This window comes from Nesoenas mayeri (assembly GCF_963082525.1).
Source record: "Nesoenas mayeri genome assembly, chromosome: 3".
Lineage (NCBI taxonomy): Eukaryota > Metazoa > Chordata > Aves > Columbiformes > Columbidae > Nesoenas > Nesoenas mayeri.
The window spans coordinates 64,475,412-64,501,388 of NC_137544.1; the positions used below are offsets into that span (position 1 = coordinate 64,475,412).

The 25,977-nt window shown below is 39.8% G+C and overlaps 1 protein-coding gene across 1 annotated transcript in view; it reads right to left on the bottom strand.

The window, feature by feature from the left end:
* Positions 1-25,977, bottom strand: part of ARID1B (AT-rich interaction domain 1B) — a gene marked incomplete at its 5' end in the record, with an annotated part of 326,929 nt that overhangs the window by 217,731 nt on the left and 83,221 nt on the right. Inside the window, one exon of the mRNA XM_080342352.1 lies at positions 8,855-8,965. Within this exon, the coding sequence (XP_080198478.1) occupies positions 8,855-8,965 (111 nt within the window). The remainder of the gene's footprint in view (positions 1-8,854; positions 8,966-25,977) is intronic.

The following is a 25,977-nucleotide window of genomic DNA, read 5'->3' on the forward strand; positions in this document are numbered from 1 at the left end:
CCATAGTGTATTACTACATGCAAACATATTAACTCTCATGTATGCTTATCTTTATATTACTTCCCAAAATTATTACTTCAATACCATGGTGGAAGATAAACTATTAAGGGAATTTCCATCTTGAAGGGGAAAAAAAAAAACCCAACACCACACATTCAGTTACACATTCATACCACTTAACTATGATGTGAAATAAATGATCCAGAATGGCATATTTCCCTATACTAATGCAATTATTCAAATGTGCCTCAAAACTCAGGTCCTAATTCTAATTTAACACAATAAGTCTCATTTCACAGGTTGAGCTGATTAAAAGGGTCACCTGCAATTGCTTGCATGGAAGGAAAGAGATCAAAAGCCTAAACTACTGGGAACTTAGAGTAGTAGCCTTTTCCTGATCTTAACAGCTTTTCTACCTTGATTTCAACACACTATGACACTTCACCCCCCGAAATTACACTACTGATTCAAACAGGACCCTCTTTATAAAGCCCTGTGGGAGGAGAATTGTGTGTGGAATTGTGTGAGAAATGGCACAGAATAATCTGCATGACGTTAAGGAAAACTGATGCGATCAGTTAAAGTGTTAGTGCCTTCCAAAGACAAATGCGGAGACCACCCCCATTTAGTGTGTGCATGTTTGTGTGTGCATATATACACATACACACTTTTTTTAAAGGTAAATTTATAATGGATGCCTATTTACATGTAACACCCTTCAGAAGCACGATATAGCACAGATTCAAAAAAGCCACAATGAATCACTGTCTTCAAGGGAAGACTTCCTAGTGAATCTAAGATGTATGGCTCCAGCAAAGGAAGTAACGTTTCAGAGGTTGAAGCATTACAAGACATCAGGTTTCAAGAAAGCACATTTGAGATAAATTCAAAAAACTGTTTCAAACCTCAAGAAAATAAACCAAAACGTGTATAGTCACACACACTGACTGACTGACTTTGTTGCGATTCAAACCTAGTACTACAAAACAAATAATACATTACAAACACTTCCCATTTGCACTGTGATGATACCCCAAATCCCCAGCAATTATGGATACACCATAAACAATCAGACAAAGCACTGTGAAACCTGGCCTAATCTTAACACTATTGACCGTGACTGCACAAACATCTGCTTACGCAGAGACAGCAAGCTGAGCAGGACCCCTCGGAAATGAGCTGCACATCAAAGAAGGGTCACTTTTTTTTTCCTTTCTTTTTTTCTTTACACGAAGGCTGCAACAATAGCACCAGAAACCAACACATTCCCAGCAAACAGGGATGGACGGTAGAAGAAAAAGAAAAGGCACATCTACTGCTAAGCCTTCGGATGTTGCTGGTCAAAATGAGTGTTTAGTCAAAGTTAGGAAGCTGAGGTCACACTTCACAATGGTTGATGAGCACAAGCAAAGGAGTCATTCTGGAAAAAAAAATTCCTATCGTACAGGAATACTTGTGGTAAAAATAAAGAAAAAACATTTAAAGTGTCTCAGGTAGTTCCTGAAATGGTATTCAAGTGAGTAACACTCTTTTGTCTTACTTTCTGCATCGTAATCCCAGTGTTCACACAGGCATGAACAAAGACATGCACCAGTGAATTTATTAAGCTTTGGAATTTACAGTATGCTATCAACTCAAAATTCACAAATAACCAAGTAGACAAGACATACATGCTTCTATACACACATTGTATAAAATGGTTTTTTTTAAAAAAATCTCAAATTAAAAAAAAAAAAAAAATCAAACAAACCAGCAAACCCTACCATTTTTAGAGTTAGATTCCGACACGCAGAACCTAAAGGCACTGACTTGGAAAGTTTAGGCAGATTAAGAGGACAGCTAGTGCAGATACCTGAAATCCCCAGCAATTACAGATACACCGCAAACAATCAGATAAGATGCCACCCTTGCAGGTATATCTGTGCCACATGTGCAGAGCCATCCGCGCTACTACAGTTTCTGGCCTTGCACACTGAAGTAGTAACTATTGGGGCCTTCAATTTGCCTCTCATCTCAAGCTGGAGGCTTTGGTGGTTCGGGGGCTACCACAAGCACAGTTCAGTCACCCTGGCTATGGGGGCAGCAGCTTCTAGAGAGGGAACTAGAGGCTGAGGGGAAGCTTCAAGCACCCAAATTAAATCTAATTTCCTGAATTCTTTAAGCAACATCAATACTGTCCTGGTATATGGAGGTATAAATTATGTTGGCACAGTTCCTCATGGCTTAAAAACACATTGCCAGATAAAAGCTACTAATTCTTTAATATTCCACTTAGGACAACATTGGCCTATTTAAATACAAGTTTTTGCAACTTTAACCACTACTGGGATCTATAATCCCTTAGCAGGTTTCCTATGTAAGCTTCATGTAGAGGTCAGACTAAATATTTCTTTTTGCATTTGCAATTTTTCTTAGATCCTAAATTAGTAATTTTGTTATTACAGGAATATTGTGAACCTTGTAAAGGTATTTTGAAAATGGAAAAGGTGATGGAATAGCCAAATATCTTTTTTACAGTACTTAGTTAAATTAATTTTTATACTACAATAACAATCTAAAACTGCTTTAAAAATAAATATGATCAATCTGCCAAGCAAAACCAAGTAAACCTGTAAAGCACAAAATGCAAATGAGTAACAACAGGACCTTCTTACTACAAATTCTGATTTTAACAGCAAGAATCAACAGTTTTAGTTTCAATATTTCAGTTTAACCCTGCATGGAAAACATATGCACAGGGCTGCTCTGCACTACTTTCATCGTACTTTTCCCCCCAAATGGGACTTAAACTGAATGTACAAGTTGATTCTCAGACAATTAATCTGTTTGATCAGCTACATGAAATCCTGGTTCCACTGAAGTCAAATGTAAACTTGTGCACAAACACCGAGTGGGCCATGATTTTCAGTGACACACACAAAGCGTAAGGCACATAACATCACCGATTCCAGCAGCGCTGCTGGGGCTCACACTGGATTTGACCCACTGTTCTGACCGACACCAGGACACAAACAGGAGGCCACGTACAGAACCTATGTGCACACCAGCACCAACAACACAACAGATTTTGCACCTCAGATACACACTGAAATACATACACTTGACATCTCCACACGTATGTGTTGTATGACACTTGTTCTAGCTACAGGTTTGTTACATGGAATGCTAAGGAAAAAAAAAACCACACATACTACTTGTTCTAGAATTAAGATGTCTTGGAAAAAATAGCACGTTTTTCCAACTCTGTGCATAATGGCTAAGAAAAGCCTTTGAGAAAGCTTAGTCACTTCTATGCAACTTGAAGCTTTTTTCCTTTTATTCCAGGCTTAAACGAAGTTCAGTGGGGCATCAAACTGCCTCAGTTTTAAATTACAGTCTGTACTTTAAAATAGAATGCATGCACCACATGCTCCTGAAGCTAGAGGGTGGGAGTGTTATTCACTGAAAATTGAAGGCTTGTTGAGTCAATAATCTTCTTTCACAGAGTAACAATTTTCAGCTAAAATTTCTTGACCCAAACAAAGGAAAACAAGATCATTCAGTTATTTTACAACAGAGCAGAAAAAAGGAACGTGGCGAAGAGGCACACCAGTCTTATCCTGCTTGATGTAAAAACAATGGAAAATTTAATTCACAAGTATTACATACTCACATTTCTTTCTTGTTCATGGTTTAACATACTCCCAAACAGTTATTTTCAGATGGAGGCAAGAATAGAAGTGAATAACTACAGGACAGAATTGCTATCATGTACTACACATGCATCTATCAACTGGCAACTGCATTTGCCTCCCGAGAATTACCAAGAATCTATGTACAGATTTTATTTTTCCTCCTTTTTCCTCAAATCAAAAGCAATCTTCTGGATTTTTAAAATATCACTTAAATTTAGAAGAAGTTTTCTAATTTGCTTACTTGCAAAGAATCCAACAAAGATACCAAAAAAAAAGAGGACTGCTGCACTACCTCTGCTTTAGTACTGATTTGTCCTTACCAGAGCGGTAATACATATTTACATTATGGTAGTGCCCAAAACCCTCATCATGATTAAGGCTTACTGGACTAAGCTCTGGATAAATGTCACCAGAGTCCCTTGTCCCGGGAGTTTAACCTCTGAGAAAAGAAAAGGTATCTCCTGCTAACTCTCAACCACAGTTTCTCAAATAACGCTGGAAGCTGTTCTCCTGATCTATTAAGACTTCAGCCATTAAAGGCATTCATTCAGGGAGTGCTGTTGCTCGAGATGACAGAAGTGAGACAGGGAATGTGGATTCCCAGACCATCCCATGTATTTTCCTCACAGTCTGCACCTGAAAGAATCTGCATCTGAAATGATGTTGTTCCATGAGCCAAGTATATCTAGTCTTGCATTTTGTTCCCTACTTGTTCTTAAAACAGGTCCTCTGAAATCTGAGTACCCTCTCCTTCTACAATGAAAAAAGTGTGTCAGCCAGAGGAATGACAGTCCAGCACTTGAGACATCCTTTAGAGGCTCATTAAAATGAGGTAAAACAGAACTGTGAAGCAGTTAATAATATCAGGATGGGATTGCTGATGTACTGTTTTCCATAGTACCAAGAATAATGAAACAAGGCAACCATCATCTTATAAAGTTTATCTGTCCAAGGAACAATATGTGTTATTTGAGACCAACTTGGCCCTGAAGCTCATACAACTATGGACATTGTAGAACCACAATCAAATTTCTCAGGTCATGGCATTGCAAAAGACACAAGCAGCCGCCTACCTCCATTGCTGGCTACTATTTTGTTTTGCAGAGAAATTGCATGAAAAGACCCAGCGAATAAGTGATGTCATAGAATTAATCCATGAACTCAAGAATTCTAGGTGACCTCATTAAGCACCAATTCCCTCAACTCCAGATACAACCTTCCCCCTTCAACACTGCATGCCCTCCAGCAAACAAACACAGGATGACTCTGAGCTAAGTGACGAGACTAAGACCATGATGTCCCTACAGCTGACACCGAAGTGGCCGAGGGCTGCCACAAGCCCCCTTGCCCGCGGCCTCCAGTCACACAGGCTCACACTGCTGGGCCTGCACTCACCGACGGTGTTAAACAGCTCAGATATGTCAACTGGCAGAAAACTTACCTTCCAAAAAGAGGTGAACTGTCTTCTGTCTGTTTGGGGCTCTGCAACTGCCAAAGGCCGGACTGGGAACACGGAGATCTGCTGTGCCCCGATGTCTCAGCAGACACCTTAAGCCCTTACAGCAAGGCCATACAGGCTTCTAGGATGTGGCTACAATCAAAGCTGCTGCTGTCCCCACTGTCCCCTTACCCATCACAGCTTCTGATTCCTGTCTCCTCTTCTGAGGTACCACTAAGGCCTACGCAATTACACCGTGATTCATCAAAAACTAACCCAGAAATAAAAAGTGTGATTATTTCCCAGCTGGTTCAGTTCCCCAGCACTGTAGGACCGCAACGGCCTTGGCTTACAACAGCTCAAGAAGCTGCAGAACTTCACCTGGAGGTTGCGACAAAAGAAAATTAGCAGAACCCATGTTTCAAAAGCATGGCAACCCTGAGTAGGCCATTTGACCTCATACCTCAAACAAACACACCTGACAGTAGACAAAAAAAGACCTTATTAAAACAAAACAAAGTAACAGCAAAAGCACCAATGCCTATGTGAAATTGCTTCCATACTTACTCCAATTAAAAAAAAGTTTTCTGCTCTTCATTCTATCAATACAATCCAACATGAACATTTACAAAATTACTCATTAAAGACAAAATAGAGGCTTAGTCTTCCTAGACACACATAGCCTGCTGCTGACACAAGCTCTTTTACCGCAACAACAAACCTGCAGATATATCATTTCAAATCTTTTTCCTGTAGGTCTGCTCTAGCTTTCTCACAATACAAGTGTGTATTTTGCTATTATCCCTTAAGTCTCAGTAAATGCATTCCGTAGTAACTGTTGTGCAGATAATTTCATTCAGGCCTCTCCCCCTTTATTCAGCCACTCTAATAGGGAACAGTTTCTGTTTATGACTTCCTTTCCTTCACAGAGCACCGAACTCCCACGTTTTCTCAAAAGCTCGGGATTTCCTTCTAATTGTGACCCCAACAAAAGTGCTCGGAGCACTGTTCTGTGCAACTTTTCATCTGGGCTCTCAGTGACTCCACATGGTCAGAGACCCACAGGTCAAACCCTCCAGATCTAGGAGCAGTTAGGAGAAGGAAAGCAAGCATTGTCTAGAATCTGACAGGCCATTAGAAGTAGCTAATAAAGCCATATTTTGTTTGTAGCCGTTTGTTACCAACCTGCATTACAAATTTGTCTGCTTTGAACTTTATGGGAACATTCATGCCAGGACTTTTATATACAATGTGTGAAGGAAACGGAACAACTATTGAGCTGTTTAGCTGCGCTTACTGTGACACAAATCTGCTGAAAAAACTCCCCCAAAGGATGACACAAGCCAGCATTCAGTGCCGCAGAAAGTGGCCAGCTCCTCTTCAAATCCATCAAAGGGAAACTCTTTTTTTTCAAAGCCACATCAGAGAACACCATTCACCATTTAGTATTACATCTCTTTTGTTGTTTTTAGACACTTGTATAAACTTGCTATGTAGCAGCCGTGATTTTACACAATGCCCTTAAGAAATAAAAAGATAAAGGGCAAATTGTGTAAATACCAGAATGCCATGGAAAAAAAATAGCCAAATTTTATTAAAAGCGTAACACCACTGCTATCATTTCAAGCTTCATTATACAAAGATGACTTACTGACTACACTCAAGAACAGCATTATCTTGAAAACAAGCTAAAGGAGCCACATTTAGCACCCCAAAATGACACTGTAACTAGGAATACTAAACAAGGGATAGTGATCACAGGTTTTCATAAGCAGCCCAAAGCTGAACACAGAATGCTTGCTCCAGGGGAAAAAAACAAAAACAAACTAAACGTGTTTATATGGTCAAGCCATCCATACCCCAAATAGAGTTATATTAAAGCATTTACCATGCTCACCGTATTTTGAATGTATGGATTGTTCCTAACTTTGAAAACATTTTCCTTGAAAGTGAGATGACGGGGAGTTTGCTTACACTTGCAAAATAAGCATCGTCGCCACATACACAGGGTTGCAGTTGTTTTTAAATTGGAAAAACAAAACAAATAACCTAACCAAAACCCCAAACCAAAACAAAATAGAAAAACGTAATAGCTCCATTCCCCTCCATATCTGAACAGCAGGGTTTTTGAGTATATTAAGTGTTCTCTGGTTATGTATCAAAGCTTTTCAGTAATGAAGTGTTTAAATATCAGCATTTAATCTATGTGGCCAAAATGGTTAACATTCATTGTTAATACTACCAGCTTACTCATACCTAGAATAATAATGAGCTACTAAATATACCAAACACTCAGGGACACAGATAATATCCGATACCCTGCTTAGATATCATGATGATGTAGGTAGCACAGAGCATTGATTAAAAGTGGGACAAGTATTTGAGAATAAACACAGGCAAATTAGTAGAACATTAGTTGATAAATAACTTCACTTCTCTCTGCCCTAACAAACACTGTTCACTAAAAACTGGGACGGTAAAAAGTCCCTTTTAATATCACTGCTTTTTAAAGTAGGTAGTTGTTGCCAAAACAGTTCCATGTCCACAGTAGTTACTATTTTTAAAATAATTGCCAGCATTCATTTTTGAGACCTGTTCAGAGAAACTAGTCTTTTTAAAAACAGTTTCCTGAAAAAATATCAAATTAATACTAGTTCAAAGCAAATGGGTATCTCTTCTCACACCAGTTTCCATAGATTCTCCTGAGACATGCACATCTCAAACGTCATGTAAAGAATTGGTGGCACATATACTCTAGGTGACAAAGATGTAACTTTAAAATACTATGAAGATGTTTACTACCGTGTTTATAGGGGCTGACAATAGTGCTATGTATCTTGGAATGGTAAACTCTGTTCAGAGAGATCCGCTGCGAACTGGAAATGAATACATACCCAGTAAACTGCAGAAAATACCCTATATATTTGTGACACATTATTCCAAGCCAGAGGTCACATAGTTTATAAACAGTTTTCATCAGTTAAGCTGACTATATTTTAGTTGGTTTATATTCATGCTGCTTTACTACCATCAGGAAAATCCCCAAACCATAAGGGGCAACTCAGAGACCAGGCCAAGGAGTACTTTGTCCATTACGAAGAAGTAAGACCTTCAAAAATGCCAGTAGCTGCAAATGTCTTTGTGAAGTATATTTGTGCTGTTTCTCCCACAGCAGAATGCACAGAGTTCAGAAAAAACTAAAAAATGTTAGTCCAAAATAATCTCCTAGCAAAACATCAGCCTAGCCCATGCATCACTATCATTCCCACTTCTACATCTCTGTAGTAACAGGCAGTAGCAGAATTAACATGTCAAACTAATTACTGATGCTCTGTGTTTGGAGCAAATAACTCCTGCTTGTAGTATTGTAAACCAGAATCTACTGAAATCCTTCAAAAAGGGCACAGAAGAAAAAGCCTCTTCTTCAACAGATTGTTTTGTGCGAGTATGGAATTCCTAAAGCTAAAAAAATCAATCCATTTCCTCTATGCAAATACACATGTGCACAAACACAAAACATGCATGTGCATAAATAGTGCTATTTTGAACCAGAACTAAGCCTAAGCTAAGTCCACTCATACACAAGTTGTTTCTTCTCAACACATTTTTAAAGACAGTTTGTGATCGACCTCATTTTAATATTTCTTCTTTCAATATTTCTCATCTGCTCATCTTAGATGCAGTGAAATCCTATGTAAAGTGCTTTCATTTTAAAATACTGAAACAAACATGAGTTTCTTACTGGTAAGCTCGATGGTCTTTCTTGCTGGATTAGGTTCAAGTCTTCATGGTTAGGCTTTCCTGGGGCCATAGGGGCTTGAGATCTGGTTCCATAGCCTTCCTGAGACATGTCCTGCAACAACAGTTTTAACAGAATTATTAACCTCAGTAATTACAATTAAGTCTGCATCACAGAAAGCTGAAAATCTGACAGTTGAGTGCTGATGTTTTCTTGATCAGAAATTTCTACTAGTTAAACCTTCTTAATGGAAGTATCAAGCCCACAGAGGTACCACTATGACGTGTGCTGTTCATAAAGAAATCCAAGGACCAGACTGACATGTTGACAAGCAGCAGGGAATACCGCTGGAACACAGCAAAACACAGAAAGACAAACCTGCTAAATGAACAACCCCCTTTCACTGTAGAAGAGTAGCAAGCACAAAGTGGTCAAAACATGGACCTAGTCCAAGATGTATTCTCAAGCCTTTTGATGAAGTACTGAGCCAGGTGGAAGGCTGACTTAAAAGCAAGATTGTAATCACGCTGTGTAACCAGACTCCTGTAACAACCCTGGATTTACCATCACTACTACTGGCACAACTTTCAAACACTGGCTATCGAGTCAGAGCACACAACACATTCACTGCATCTGCTGGAGGCACGGTATGTCTGATGGATTGGAAGGAAAGTGTATTTCATCAAAAGCAGCTCCAAAGCTCATACCAGCAAGCTGGGGATGTTCCTCCCTATGCAAGCCCAAGCAATCTTAGGTAATGGCCTAACACCACACCCACCACTCAGGGGCAGGGGGAGACACGAAACAACCTCCTCCATGCCACCCCCATCCCACAGCACAGGCTTACTTCACACATATATAGATACTTGCCCACTGCAGAGCCTTACATTCAGGCTTAATTTTAGCTACTGTAGCAGCTTCTACACTGACTTCTCCAAGGAAAACAACAGAAAGTGCAATAGCGACTGCAGCATGTGTAACTGGCAGGGAAAGTTGGAGAACCAGTTCCCGCCTGCTAGAAAAAGGTATCACACCTTAAAGGTCTTTCTCTGTTGTTTCTAAATGGTTTAATTCTCCTCTTCCCCCTTCTGAGTCTCCTACCAGTTCAATTTGCTTCAGCCAGCTCACAGCTTCAGTTTGGACACGTACCTGCGAGCAGGCAGGTGCTCCGGGCACGAAGGGGCAGCTGTCTCCTGGCCCACCCCACCGCAGCCCGACCATCACCTGGCTGCTGCTCCCGCGGCCCCGCCGGCAGAGCTGCTGCTCACGCACAGGCTCCGGCAGGCAGCTGGCAGGGTGGGAAAGCTGCTTCTGGCTTTAGCCCTGCTCCTGACAGAGGGAAATTTGTTAACAACCGGACTGTTTTCCATTCGGCCCCTTCCATCGCTTCCGACTCTCCCAAATTATTTTAAGGGATGCAGAAAACTCAACGGGGCTAATAAAACAAACCCCAGCAAACCTGATACGATGCTAACGCGGCAATAAACGATCCTATGCGTAAGCCTGTGCCAAGTAAAAAAAAAAAAAAAGAAGAAAAAAAAAAATCAAGAAACACTTAAAAGGCCAGCACTTCAATGTGGTTGCCAGCAGAGGGTAACAATTAGGCTTAAGGGTGACAAAGGCTGATGGTTGAATGATTATTATCCCCTGTGACCCCCCGCGCTCCCCCCCGCCCAGATTTCCACTTGTCACACAGCTCTCCTGCTGCGCACACCAGCAGGTTCCTGTGGATTAACAGGGAGGTTTAAAATCAACAAATGGCACAAGGCCTCCATTCAGCAGCCTTCACCCCAGCACAAAGGAGTAGAAAGGTGCAGGACAGCTTCACAATAGGCAAACAAATGAGCAAACCTCTGCTTTCCTTTTTATTTAAAAACACACACGCATACGCACATGCACACTAGGGGCTGTCAGTGCGTAGGCTTCTGTAATAAACCCAGCAACCCTGGATTTCAACTTCCAGTTCACTGTTCGACTCTCTTCTTAATTCTTAAAAAAATACATCAAATAAGAACCACTTGTTAAAACAGCAACAACAAAGAAACACGCAGAAATACCAAGAGTGGTGAAAAAGGGTAAATGGAATATTCAATTTAGGAGACGTCACTTTAGAAGCACAATTGTTCATTTTTCCAGACCCTACAGGATTTTGATGGGAAGCAAAAGATGGTTTATATTTTGAAAAGTCAAGAGCCATTAATTCCTTACAAAGTACCAAGCATGTTTTTTCCCACATGCTTGCAAGATTTTAACCTCGCTTCCTACTGAAACTTCCAAGGGGACCAGAGTGGCACAAGGAAGCAACAGCACTATTTCCCATGAGAAATACTGCATGTTGAATGGAATTTACTTTTACCTGGGTATTTGAGACAATCTATGAAATGTCTTTCCACACAGTGAAGAGCACATTAAAAACCCAAGACGTGACACTCTTTGTCTTTTTAAATGTGCCATTTTCATAATGCTTTCCCCTTTCTGACTGTGGAAAAATCAAATCTTTCTGCTCAATTCTAGATTAGCTTTGGAAACAAATACTGTAGACACCCATGTTTGTTAAAATGCAGATACCTCTGCACTCCAAATGGGACTGAGATCACATGGTCTTTTTTATATTCTCTGTAAAGCTGTTTAGATACTTGGATCACTCTAAACTTGGAAAGGGGCTCTTGAGAAGTGCAGAATCAGTTCACTCTCAGTAAGTTGCAGGCATGGGAATCTCCCAGATGAAATATGCATCGGGCTGTGTGTATAATTTTATGGGTTTATACATATGCATTGTCCAATAAAAACAGTTCATTTATATACTAAACATAACGATGATTAAATAATAGCACATTTCACTAAGAGGTTGGCTTCATAACCCAAATAGTGCTTAGTATCATTTTCACTGAAAAAATGAGGAGAGAAAATCCCTACTGCCTTTCCTCAGTTCTGCATTAGGAAATTTTGTTACCATACAATATATTACAGAATAGATCCAACAGATTTTGAGAGATAAATAAGAAATAAGGACTGAAGTATCAGGGTAAATTGTCTGTCGCTGAAGAAATGCATGGAACTGGCAATTCTCACTTTCAGTTTTGAAAGGTCATTTTTCTTTCCAGCATCTAGGAAGGGATTTATTTGAGACTGAACAGAGGGAACATAAGGGGAACATGTTACCATGTGTTGTGTTACAGTCATGGCTGAGGAGTCCCCCATTGACATTAGGGCTCAATCTTCCCTTGGGATCCCTGATTTTTTCTTTTGACTCCCAATATTTCATCCATCAATGACACTGGCTTTCAAAGCAAAGCTTATCATTTTTTATGAATCACAGAAAATCCTTGCTCCCATAGAAAAGGAGCACGTGTGTAAGAGAGAAATCCAGGCTTTTATAAACAGAAGGCTACAAGTTTCCACTCAGAACTCCCAGCTTGGCACAAACCCAATCATATCATAGCTGTTATAGCACAAACTGTCAACAAAGTTGTAAAATAACTAAAAGCAGGGTTTCCCCCATCAGGTTTTCAAAAAGGCACAGGGACAAATAATCAGCAAGTCACCAACACCTACTCAAAATAGCTGAAGTTTAGACTTTTCAAGAAACATATATACTGTGAAACAGGTGGAGGGGAAAAAAAAAGGGACTATGCCTGTGTATACACACCCTAAAACCTCTGTATTGAGTAAGTTGTTCAGATATCAATCCATCTACAGTTAATAGATTTGGTTAATAATAATAGCAACCAATTGCTTATTGTGTACAGAGCCAGGACTGGTTATTCACCTCCTGTTCACGTACATTTCTGGCTTGCTCTATGAATTGTGGTATATGAAGCTCAAGGTTTGTTTAGTCTGAGAAGTAAAGAAGAAAACAGGATATTTTCTTCCCTCTTATTCTCTGTTACTGTATTCATCTTACAAACTTCGAAAGTCTATAATTCTGGTGTGGGATTTCACTAACACAGAGGTTTAGAGCAACCCAATAAGCCAAGGTACCAATCTGCAAGAAAGTCAAAGGCCCCTTGTTCCTGCCTCCTCAGTTCTTGCAGTTGGACACACACCCCACCCCTTAGTTTGTGTTAGTTTTGTCTTTACTGGACCACCTTGTGAAACAGTGCAACTTAGAACTCGCCAGAAAAGTAACCCCTTGCCCCCCAGCTTCATCATGGGTTGCTGAGCAGAGCTGCCCTCGGGATGGCTGGGTGAGCCAAGAGAGGAAGGAGAACTGTGGTGAAACTATCCTGTGATTCTGTCAAACTTCCCAAACGGCTGCCCAGCTCAGCTGCCCTGCAACCACTGTGCTGCAGGCTGCCACCTTTTCCCTCGTGGTGTGCAATGCTAATCACTGTTGTGCTTTCATTCTCTAGCTGGACCTAATTTAAAACAAGTCTCTCCACATTTAAATGCTCCCTGCAAACCTGAATCAATACGGTGCTGATAATGCTTGAAACCATGTAGATGAAATGCACATTTATTGTAAGTTCTACCAAAGAAGATAACATCTAATTATTAAATAGTTTAAATTATTTTTAATGGAAAATGAAAGCATAGTGAAAACATTAATGTTCAGGGAAAACCACATTTAAAGGAGGGCTGGGTGAGAAATATCATTTAAGCTTCATCTGTTTCTACTGCAGCAAATTTCAGAGGGATAACATGACCACCCAGTAAGATAAGTACCACGATGGTTAAACAGAAGGAAAATAATTTATGGAAAATAATATACTAGACTTCAATTTGGAAAAAACTCATTAAAAACTATTTTAGCTCATGCTCTTGATTCAGTTCATTGATCTTTAGAAGACTTCAAGTGTGAGAGCAGTGAATTCTATGGTAATGTGTAACAGCAAAACCAAAAGCAAATGTTATTTTTTTTTCCCCGGACCACTTGAGAATGGAAACTCAGTTCCCAGCAGAGCAGCCAAGAGGAGCACAGAGCCCAATAATATGAGATCATCTTACATATCTTACATATCAGAGTGCTGGAACAGGCTGCCCAGGGAGGTTGTGGAGTCTCCTACTCCAGAGACATTCAAAATCTGCCTGGACACCTTCCTGTGTAAACTCATCTAAGTGTTCCTGCTCCGGCAGGGGGATTGGACTGGATGATCTTTTGAGGTCTCTACCAATCCCCAACTTTCTGTGATTTTGTTATCTCTGAACGGGTACTATGGAACAGAAAGAAGGCAAGTGGTATGTTAGGGGCTATAGAAGGAAATACCTTCTTATCACTTCACCACGTATCTGTTCTGTGTAGGTAAATACATAGCAACACACTTGCCCTCTTTCCACCTTCTGCAATAAAAAGCTACAATTAAAAAAAAAAATCATTTACCAGAATGGGGACATATCCCTATAGAGCCAGCTTCTATTCCAACTCTTGTACCTAACATGTCGTCTCCCAAGTTGTACACTCTATGGCAGCACAAAACTGACACCAAAGACAGCCAGCCTGTTAGGGGAACACTGCAGGTAAGGCTGCACTCAGAAAAAATGTTATGCCCACAGGCACAGGCAGCACTAAGTTTCATGCAAGCAATCAACAGAATGCAGTCCTGTGGGGAACAATCCACTAAGGACAAAAAAGCAGAGGGGTTTGCTTGAATCCTGGGCAGATGGTCTGCAGGGGTCCTGCAGGATGTGGGTGGACTCCTGCAGAAGACTCTGGGTGAAGACAAAATACGTATGTCTTGAATTTTATGAATCAGAAATGAAAAGAAAAAAAAAACCACGACCAACCAACCAACCAAAAACACCAACAAAAAATCCCACACAAAACACCCACCAAAAACAAAAACCACACCAAACCAAAACACACAACACGAAAACAAACAAGCCCCTCTAAAGCCTTGAAGAAAAGGAAATTGGTACCATGCAACCAGAGAGCATTGTGCACAAGCCAGCAAGCAAGTCTCCTACTGCACAGAGGGAGCAAGTGATTGCAGGAAAAAAATCATTTGGTAGTTCCCAGCACCTATTACACCAACAAAAAAAGAGAGCTAACCACCAGAGGCGGATTACCAGTGCAGTCTGGTAATCCCCTTCAACACGCTAGTCTGTGTTTACATGATGAAGTGAATAAACCCTGCTCATAACCAAAATATGTAAATCATTTCAGGCCAATCCCTTAGCACCACAACAGAAACCTGAACGGAGATGAGGAAAGCAGCTGTCCCCAAGTCCGGCAAGGAACAGCCCAGCATCGACCTCAACACGTTGATGCTATTTGTTGACTGTTGCTGCAGTGGGTGGTTATCATTTCCCCATAGCCAAGCCAGGGCAGGACTGTGCCCTCAGAAACAAAGATGACACAGGTAGGTGTTTGCCTCACCAAGTTAAATTTCAGTCTTCATCTTCATTACATGTACGAGAGGGAGTCAAGAGCATCAGAGACGTGCCAAAGCAACACAGACCTTTCCTCTTCCAAAAGGAGGTAATTCATCCAGAAATCACACCTAAATACTCAGAGAAATATCCTACCATGTACCTGGAGAAATTTGGAAAATTTGCCAGTTTGGATGCCTCAGGTGTAGACCAGTCATCGTCAGCAAGACATCCCATCTTCTTCAATGCTACTAATACCTTGTCTTCCAAGGTATCTGCAGTTTCATGCTAAAACTTAATATTTCTTAGATGTCTTTTTTTAAGCTAATTTAAAAAAACCCTTTAAAATTAGAACACCATTTTGTCCCTTCAGGATTCCAGTTATCATAGAATAACAACTAAGTTAAGTCTTAGAACACTGGAGGGAGAAGGAAAAAAATATATGTAGCAGCCAGCAGTTGATGCAAAAGACAGTTAACTTAAGTAAGCAAATACATTATTGAGGTTTGAGCCATCAAAACTCTCAGGAAATTACTAGAAACTCAGTCTACCTCACTACAGAAGGTTTTCTTCTGCAGAATATACTGAAAGCGTTTTAAATGCAGCCAGGGTCAAAAAAAGCCACCCCCATTTTACAGGAAGAACACTGTCTGGCCAGCAGAGCTCCCAGTCACCTATCAGGTAATCTGAGCCAACTAGCAAGAGAGAAGGGTCTCTCTAGTCCATTTTCATGTGTGTCTCAACTCTATGGCCTCAGGAGCCACATTAAGGCAAAGACACAGGAAGAACTCCAAGATTAAATAATTCCCCGAAACCCTTATCTTGCTATTCTCTTTCTGCCACTATTGCATTCCACGGATCACAGAGCATATCAATAGTGGATTTAATCAGAAACAAGACATTTCTTCTGGTTTTCTTCTCTCATACTTGTAACATGCCACATGAAAAAAATACACCAGTTTGATGTTTATATTAAAATGTGATGGTTGCACATTGCACAGCCTGATAAACAGCTGTCAGTTCTTCATTTACAGGCAAAAAGGTAGTTTCTTTGTTCTACAGATGTAAAGTTCCAGTGTAAAAGAAGAGATGAGACAAAACCTGAAGAGGTAATCTGAGAAATATAACTTGGAAATAAGGGGTAAAACAAGTCTTTTATTGCCACGAATTTTCCCATGCTTATAGAGCTATTTGGACTTTTCCTAAAAAACCCCACAAGGATGGGCAGTCCAATCACGCTTTCATTTTCTATACCCATTCCTTCCTCTCCCTGCGCATCCTTTCACTGACAAGGTTGTATTTAAAAATAAATACATAAATAAAAATAAAAGAAAGAAATGAGCCCTGGCAATGAGTCCTATTCCTTAGAGTCACCTGGGACAGACAACCACATTACTGTGCTGACTTGCAGATTCTGTGCCACCCAGCGCACAGCCCTGCTAAACTAGTCCTTCCTACAGCTCTGCACCCCATCAAAATGCAGCAGAGTGACAGGATTTAAAACCTGCCATGTCTTTCAACGAGGTGGCTGCAGAGCGGGGAGCCGGGGGGCTCTGTGCCCCCGAAGAGGGCAGCTGTGTGCCCCAGCCTGCTGCCTGCCCCAGCCTGCTGCCCCGAGGAAGCTCTGTCTCTCCCAAGCACACATCTCGCCGGCAGAAAGGAGGTCAGAGCAGCGCCCGCAGCTCCCAGCAGCACTGCGAGCCTGAAGCCGGCTCGCAGAATAAAGAGAAAAGCTGCACCAAGAGCAGCTGCTACCTCCAGGCTAATGGAGCCGGGTACCCAAGGATGAGACTGCCTCGCTGGAGATCGCGAAACATTTCTGCAGTGTTTTCTTAGGGGCATGTCTTAACTGTGCTGGCAGGTAAAAGCCAGGTCTTCATCTAAAGGCTCACGAACATCTGCAAATCTGTGAGGAAGGGCTGCAAGCAACACCTAAAACATCACTGAGGTCACACACACGCGCTCCCACACACACAAAAACCACATCACAAAACCAACCACCACCACCACACACAGAATAGTGAGGTTTGTTGTGTGTTCTTCCTCACCCTCCTCCCCCCACCCGCAATATAAAGCTATATTATGTTTTAGACAACATTTATATCACAGTTCAGTGACACTTGTTAACTCATTCCCTAACTCTCCACCACAAAGGTCCATTAAAAGAAATAACTCAAATGAGGTTTACCTACTATTTTATCAACATCAGAATCACAGGTGATGGAATTGAAGTTTAGATGCAAACAAGTGTCTCGTAATTTTGGCAAAGAAGATCTCTCAACTGGACTTCACTAGGTTAGCTTAATTTTTCAGTACATGAGAGGGTTAGCATGTTACATTTGGGGTGCTGGAGGTATTAATAGATGATTAGCTGCAATACCATCATCTCTCTGTGGTGTGTGAAGACACAGAGTATCTGCACAACAATCTTTAAAATCAGCCACCACACGGAAAAATATCTTAGTCCAAGGAGTGGAAAGAGAACCATAATTTACAGAAAGAGAACAATAATTTACAGAAGGAAGCATCCAGCAACAGAATCAATTAAACGGACATCACCATACAACAGTTAAAACCAACAGCAGCAAACCATTTCTTTAATTTTTGAGGTAGACATGTCTTCACCACCACCACCGCAACCATGAATTTTTTGAAACAAAGTATTCCCAACTGGGTTGGTGTTGGGAGTGCCAAAAGGAGGGTGGAGAACAAGTGAAAGAAGCGATGAAAACTTAAAATCCATGAGACCAGACCACTGAATATGCTTAAATACAGCAACAAAAAAAGTGACTTTCATTAAAAGTTGGTAAAGGATTGCTAAGTTAATAAAGCAACAATAAACCTTCTTTTTGTGAGTATGAGGGAGCAATATCTTTACAAATTCTGTAGGCAGGCACCCAAAAAACAAACATGTATAGCTAGTTATTTAATTTTCTACCCAAAGCCAGGCATGTGGAAGACACGTGAGACGGGTACCTGGCAATCAGGGAGAAGCGTGAAAAAGACATGAAGAGAGAGGCTGCGCTCTTGCAGAGCTTGGTTTATTGAGGGACGGCTCACAGAAACCAACAGTTGTTCTCCTCTCTCCCACAACAAAAACACCGAGCAGTTTTGTCAACATGTAAAGGTAAACGTGTTTTTTTTAAAGTGGTATCTTATTTACTTTGATTTGCTATTTTATTCTTTGTTGTCCATATCTGATTGTAACAACCAAAACACCCTGCAAGGTTTCAGCTGCACACTCCAATATATATTCTAAATCCTACTACAGTAGGAGGGAAATGCAGTAAAAGGGAAATACTGGAAAGGAGCATGAATACATATAAAATATATGCTGACCTATATTCAGATAATACATTGTCTCAACAACAAATTCTCAATTTGAAATACAGAAAATAAAACTAAATATATGTACACTGAACATCTTCAATTATTAAAGAAAATATGAGCAGCCAAAAAAAAAATACAGCAGTAAATTTTATGCTGGGAAATATTAACAAACTTATTTGCCCAACCTCTGAGGAGAATAATGTGTGTTAATTTAAAGGCCATAAGAGAATACTCTTGCATTGCAACTGGCCATGAGGTGTAATTTACAAGACCACTAAAATTTGGAATGTATACTGCTCATACAGAAAAACAAAAACAAACAGAAAACAAACAAAAAATGATCACTCAGATTTATCGGTACTTTTCAGACTTTACAACTTTATCACTTCATTCACAGTATTATACTATTTGCATTTTAAATTCTGTCTTGAAACAGGATTTGTGCATCTATATTCATTTGTGTAGACAACTTCATCTATGCACAGCCATCAGATTAATGGATAATAATGTAAATTACTATTACACAATCAGGTATCTTTTGATAAACTCACTATTCTGTTTAACTTGCTGCTAAACTTCAAAGGTGTGGAAAAATTATTTCTGGGATATTAATTTTGCTCTCAGAATAATAGTAAAAGAAAATCACCTCTGAGTAATAAGGAGAGTGGTATGGGGAACAACAATAGTTATGATCACTAATCTCCTAAAACAAAATAGTTTTTAATCAGCCTGCATTCCAATAGTTTTACTATCAAGTTAATTAATTGACTCCTACACTAATATCTAAATGCCAAGCAATTAGTGACACTGAACTATAAATGGCTTTGTCTTTGCTCTTGTAGAGTTATTTTATAAAGCAAATGCAATTCTATCAGTTCACTGATTTAATGCAGGCTTTGTGAGGTTAATATTCCCAAGCAATCGCAAAATAAAGAACTGCTTTAATTAACCTTCTGTGATTTACGTACTGAGAGAAGTCAGAATTTAGGAACTTTAAATAATACCACCATCGTATCAACAACAATAATGATACTTTGTGGATCAAAGCCAAACCACTGATTTGAGAACTTTGAGAAATGCATTTGAACACATGTATCTTAGTGAACTTCTAAACTCATTAAAAAGACTTTTCTCTGAGCATAACATAGTAAACCCATGATAGATTCTACGTAGTCTCTGCAGTTGAGATGAAAAATGTTCCCTTTCAGGATTACTAACTTCTAAATACCAGAGTTTTCATTTTGAAAAAAATGATCTGCATCACCATCTTTTGCACTGGAATGCTTTGCAGAGATTTTTGCTCCAGATGTGGGACACTGCCTGCTGAATCTACAAACTGACTGCACGTCCATAACTGACCACTTAAAAATGAAGGAGCAAAACAGGACTTCCTTTTTTATCTCAAGACTAAATTTTCTCGCTTTCCAATTCAGCAGAAAGGAGGCTCTCATTGCCAGAGTTTCTTTATGATATGGTACACTAACTTCATTTCAGCACATGAAATAACTCATCAGGGCTCCAGCATTTCTGCATTGCTCATCTTACAAGCTGTGGTATGTCTACTAGGTTTGCAATGATCTAATTCAAAAACGGGGGCTAAAAATTAAAATTAAAAATTAAAACCCAGCAGGGTATACAGGTGGCCATGAACAGGTTTGCAGTGTGCGCTGACCCATCTCCTCCAACTACCCAGCCAGATACCATCAAACCCTGTCAGCAGCAGATGCCTGAGGAGCTGCACTTGCTGCTTTCTTGGGAGAAGAAAGGCGACCTTCAAAATTTCTCCTTTGAGCTGCAAGCCGAAAAGCCTATTTTCTGCAGAAAACCATTAACAGATGAACACAGCATAAGAACATGCAGACTGGGAAAATGTTTCTTAACTACAATGAGGGAACTTGAAACTGAAGATGCCATACAATTGTTAAGACAACGCGGAAGCAAACAAGTACTTTCACTGACAGCCCTTTGGAAGATTATAAAATGGAAGCATAAAGAAGTTTGCTACATTTTATATATAAGCAGTAGTACTGCTTTGCAAGATAAAATAGTTCTTTTCCCAGTAGTATCGCTTCACAAATCCAAGTTACTAAAAGACAGATACAGGTAAGGGGTAACTACACACACTAGCTTCAAAGGTTTCAGACCTAATAGAATAATAAAACCCTTTTTGGTTGGGAAAAGACCTTTAAGATCATCGAGTCCAACCATTAAGCTAACACTGCCAAGTCCACTTCTAAACCATGCTCCTAAGAACCTCATCTATGTCTTTTAAATACCACCAGGGATAGTCTGTAGTTGATTTTTATTTGGCTAAATCAGTCGCTGTGTCTGTAAACAGTCACTTTAAAATAACAAGGCAGAGAAATTCTTCTCAAAATCCAAGCGAGGATTTTTGGGTTTGGTCAACACGCCTGCAGCAAGAATAAGCCTGCGCTGCTGTGAGTGCTGCTCCATGCTATGCCCTCAATTTTGTGTTTGTGCTCAGGTGTGAGTTTACAGACAATTATCCTTGCTTTTTCTGCCTGACTCTATTCCTGCCAGCTACTTGGCTCAGGAAGATCATTCTCCAAGTCTGAAAAGCTAGCACCTATTATAATCTTATAAATACAGATATAAATCACTGAGGGAAAAAGACAAAGGTTCGACACATTTCCTGGAATGATACAAGCAATATTGAGCAAACAGAGCATTCCCCAAATGGACAACAACCAGATGTTCCTGCTACTGGGAGATGATGTGGCATAATGGGAGTCACGTTTTCACTGAACTCCTGAGCTGAGTAACCTCTGCCACAGAGATAAAAAGCCATACGCTTAACACTTATTTGCTATTATAGTAGCATCATGATTATGAAGTAAGACTTTACAAAAGCAGAAATCTAGCAGGCAAAGACTTCAATCCCTTAAGTGTTCACTGAACCTACGCAGGTCCAAACCTCATCTGCCCTTCCTGAAATCATCAGGCCTTTAAGAAAGGCTCAAAATCAGTTTTGTTTACAAGATCAGTACAATTCCTAAGTATTCCAACAGTTCATTTGCTTTTAAATCACTTCTGTGTTCAGCAAGGTAAGGTGACAAGTGCCCTTCAGAGGTGCTGGTCACTGGTGGCTTGTCCATGAGGTTTTCCACCTAGATGTTTTGTTGTCAGGCATTTCTCTGCTCACTACATACAAGCAGCCCTGGCTTCCAAAAGCCAACAAACAAGCACCCATCAAAGCAGAAGTTCTCAGTGCCATGAATTTGAGGCTGAATGGTTTAAAGGAATCACTTCTACCTCTATACTCAGGAAAGAAAATAATCACTTCTACCTAAAAACAAGACCAGCATTTCACGACAGTGTGAATACACGCTGAGCACTAGGCACCCCTGCTGAGATGGAAGCCATGAAGGATTTACAGTACACAAGAAGGGTGGTGTTGGCCACTGCCAATGATGGCAGGTTAACCATCTCTTCTAAACATTAAATTTGATGATGAGTTCCCATAGAACTTCAAGAGGCAACTTCCACAAAGAATGCTTTCCTATGTGCCTGGCAGCAAATGTCAGATTAACACAGAAGCTTGTTCTTTCCCAGATTTCCTGTGGTTCATAACACAATAAATACTAAGGGCAACCACTCACCTAATGTCAGAAAATTAGAGACACACGAGTTAAAAGTGCAGAAGGAGAAACAATTTTTATTACAACTTTAAGCCGTGAGCAGTTATACACTACTTGCAAGGCCCTGTATATTCTAAAAAAAGTTTAAATTAAATTCTGCAGGAGACTGAACTACGGTACAGCCAACTGCTAATTCTGTGCCAGTTACTAGTTACATTGGAATGAAGATTTTATTAAAAAGAATAATTGCACTGAGGTATAGAACTTATATTTCAGCTCACTGAGGACTGTCTGTATTACTAATGAATTCATTATTTGCATGTAACGCAACTATTCCTAACTTACAACAGTATTTTTGTACAGTGTTACACCCCAAAACAGCTTGACAGCGTTAATTAACATGCTGCTTATTACACTCTTAAAAGAACTTCAGCAGCTCGCATCAAATTCAAAAACAACACTTTATCCTCATTGTACCAAAATCACTTTAATAATTTGATGCATTTTGCCACAATACAATTTGTTCTGTTTTCATGACAGTCATACAGCTTGGACATGAAAACAGATTAATTAGTTTCACATGTTGTTCACATTTTCAAAGACTGTTTCAAATTGGGGAATGTTTTATCTGCCGTACCTTGCACTGACTCAATGCTAGAAACAGATGTCTTCACAAGAACATTCTCAGAGCCACCATCCTCTCAAGCTTGCAACTAAGAGTAGCTCAAACCACTGTCACCAACTCAGCAAGAAATCTGAAATTTATGGCTTCCATTGATTCAAGTTCAGGGAGCCAGAGAGAAACCACAGCCCCTTGCAGAAGCCTAAGTGGTCCCTGGATGTCCACCCGGAGAGGCCAACCAAGGCACCACCAGGCATGTCCCCCAGCTCTGCTGCCCTCCTGCCTGGGAGACCTTTCTACCTGGGACTACTAACACACTTCACATATTCTTACTGACCTGAACTGCATTTGTCCCCCTGGCCCACTCTCAGGGAAAAACAAACAGACAAAAACCCAAAACCTCCACACACAACCAACACCACCACCACACAAACACCACTAGTTATTCTGTTTTGTCTAATGACAATTTGGGTTGAAAAAAATCTTGTCATAATCAGTAGGTGAGGTATTATACTGGGGTGGAAAACAAGGTTTTGGCCAGCTTTTAGAACATTGTAATCAACCCTGACAGCGAGAGGGAGTCTTGTTTGTTAGCTTGTTTACAAAACATTTTCTCCTTTTAAATAAAACCAGACTACAGACTAAGCCTGAACTACTTGACTGTTCCTTTCAGGCATTCAAAGGGAATAATGGTAACCACACAGGAATGGTATGATAAACACTGTTAACCAGAAGGACTGATGCCCCAGAAAAGTGCACACGTGTGCCTCACCACACTTTTTTCTCCTTTGAATCCCATGCCTGCACATGAGAAAAGGGATCAACACTCCAGCATAATCCCACTCTCTTCTGGAAACTTGCAAGCAGAAAAATTTCCAGGAATACTTAAAACAAAAGATGACTTCAGGTTAACAGCAGCAGGTGTAGAATAAAATGACTTTTGTTTGTTTAACTAAGAGTTAGACCATAATTATTTCCCAGATCCATTTCATCTGTCAAAAAGCGATATGGTCTCAACTCATAAAATAACACATTAAACCTCAAAGGCACGATCATCTCTTGATACATATGAACACATGCTACATAAAACAAGAAAATATATAAACATGGCTGTTTAAAAGCCAGTTGGAAAGCATAATAACCCAAAATATACATCACACTATCTTAACAAAATAATGTTTAGTGATGACAGTTTAAGTTTGCAATTACATGACATTCTTGAGCAAAATATCACTTCTACTTATGGCAAAAGATTTAAAACTGCAAAAACAACTGAAGCATTTATTCATTTATATGCCATTTCAAGATGAAAAACCCTGCCAAGGGCAACACTGTAGTACTGTAGCACATCTTTCTTTCTCTCTTTTTTTTTTTCCTTTTAAAGAGCAGTAAAGGTAAAAAGAAGGGTGTTTTGGTTTGGTTTTGTTTTTTGAAAAGAGTTATCTACATCTACTGGCAATATCTAATGATCAATGAATCTACTACAGCAATAAATTTGCTTAAAACAAAGCTCTTCCTTTAATGGTTTTTACACAGCAGGCTCCTGATATGAAGAGGGGATGACTGATGCTGCCTTGCAATATGGCTCTATAGTAAACCATGCCAGTATCACTATCAAATCACCTCTTATGAAACTCCCTTTCTGCCCACCATGCAATCAATTTAACAAAGATCTAAACAACTTACAGTTCAAACATTCAAATAAATCCCATTCTCCTCCTTCTCCTCTAAGCTTATTAGGAGAATGGAAAGTCACAAGTCACTGGAACAGCTCCAGAAATTATCTGTTTATTTTTATTGACAAGACTGCATATTGAATTCAAGTGAGGCAAGGAAAAGGAGGAATGGCTTCACACTTCCACAATACATGGGAAATAAAAATGAGTATCAGTTCCACGGCACAACACTAAGAGTTATACCTGACTGCAGAAGCTCACTCACATTATGTCTGAAAGAGGAAAAAAAAAACATTATCCCTATGAAATTTCGTATCAGTTTTCTTCCCATACTGGAATACCCAGCACATCGCACTACAAGGTTTTACATTAAAAGAAAGTAATGGCAAGAAAAAGTCCATCATCCATCCAGAATAAACACTACTTTTGGCTTGATCATCTCCAAAACAAGTAGACTGACCTAAATCTAAAAGGGAAATAGAGAAAATACAGTAGGCAAAAGAAGCCAAATCACTGAGAAGCCTACACTTAAAACTCATAAAACTATACAAATACCTATTCCTATTTTTCTTGCAAAAATTTTACATCAAGTAAACTCTAATTTATAAATTATTTTCAAAAGATAAGTCAGTCTCATATAAGCAGAGACATTTATGCTTAAACAATCACAGTTCTAATTTTTCTCAGCAGCAGAATTTGACATCCACTCCCAAGTTTTTTTTCATGCTAGTATTAATTCTTGTATTGTGCACTGGTTACCACTTGACAGTAACACTACTGTGGATCAGCAACAGAGAAAGAACACTGATGCTGAAGTGTCAAAAGTATAGGCTTGAACTTCTTGTGTTGGGAATTTTTCTTCTATATTAGCAGTTCCCAAGGAATGGGAAAGAACAAAGTGGTGAGGTTTAACAGAGCAATGTCAGAGAGGAGGTGTTCACCTGATGACTCTTCTTGAGACAAGGGGAAGAGCAGCCATGGAACCAATCTGGATATAGGAAAAAGAAAAGGAGCAAGCCCCGAAGTCTTAAAGACTACTTATTATTTATATGAAATAGTCCCATCTACACACAAATACTCCAGGAAAAGCCTGTATAATTCAAAACGTGGCATCAGAGTTGAAGACTTAAGAGGTTGACCACTACTTAAGAACAGGATAACCCACCAGCCCGTAAGAAACCACAAAGAATTTCAGGTGAGATTCTCACAGTAAGGATGACAAGGCTGTGTTGGTGACCACCTAATGTATCATCTGAATTTGCAGATTCAGGCAAAAATGCCTATTGACCTTGAAATGTCTGTATCACCCTTGGAGCCTGGAGTTAGACACTTGTTCAAATGTACCCTCAAATCCTCAAAGAAATTTGGCTACATCAAGGCTGATATCTTCTACTAGTGAATCTGTTCCTGCCTTTCTCTTCATCTCAGTTCTCTGAAGTCCATAATATATGGAAGGCTTTACTCTCATTTTGCCTTCATCCTCTTTTATGATACCCCTCACTTCAATGCACAAATCTCCAGTTTACTGGCTATGATAGCGAATTATGTAATTGGAACATGTATCAACAGATAAATCAGTATCTTGTTACT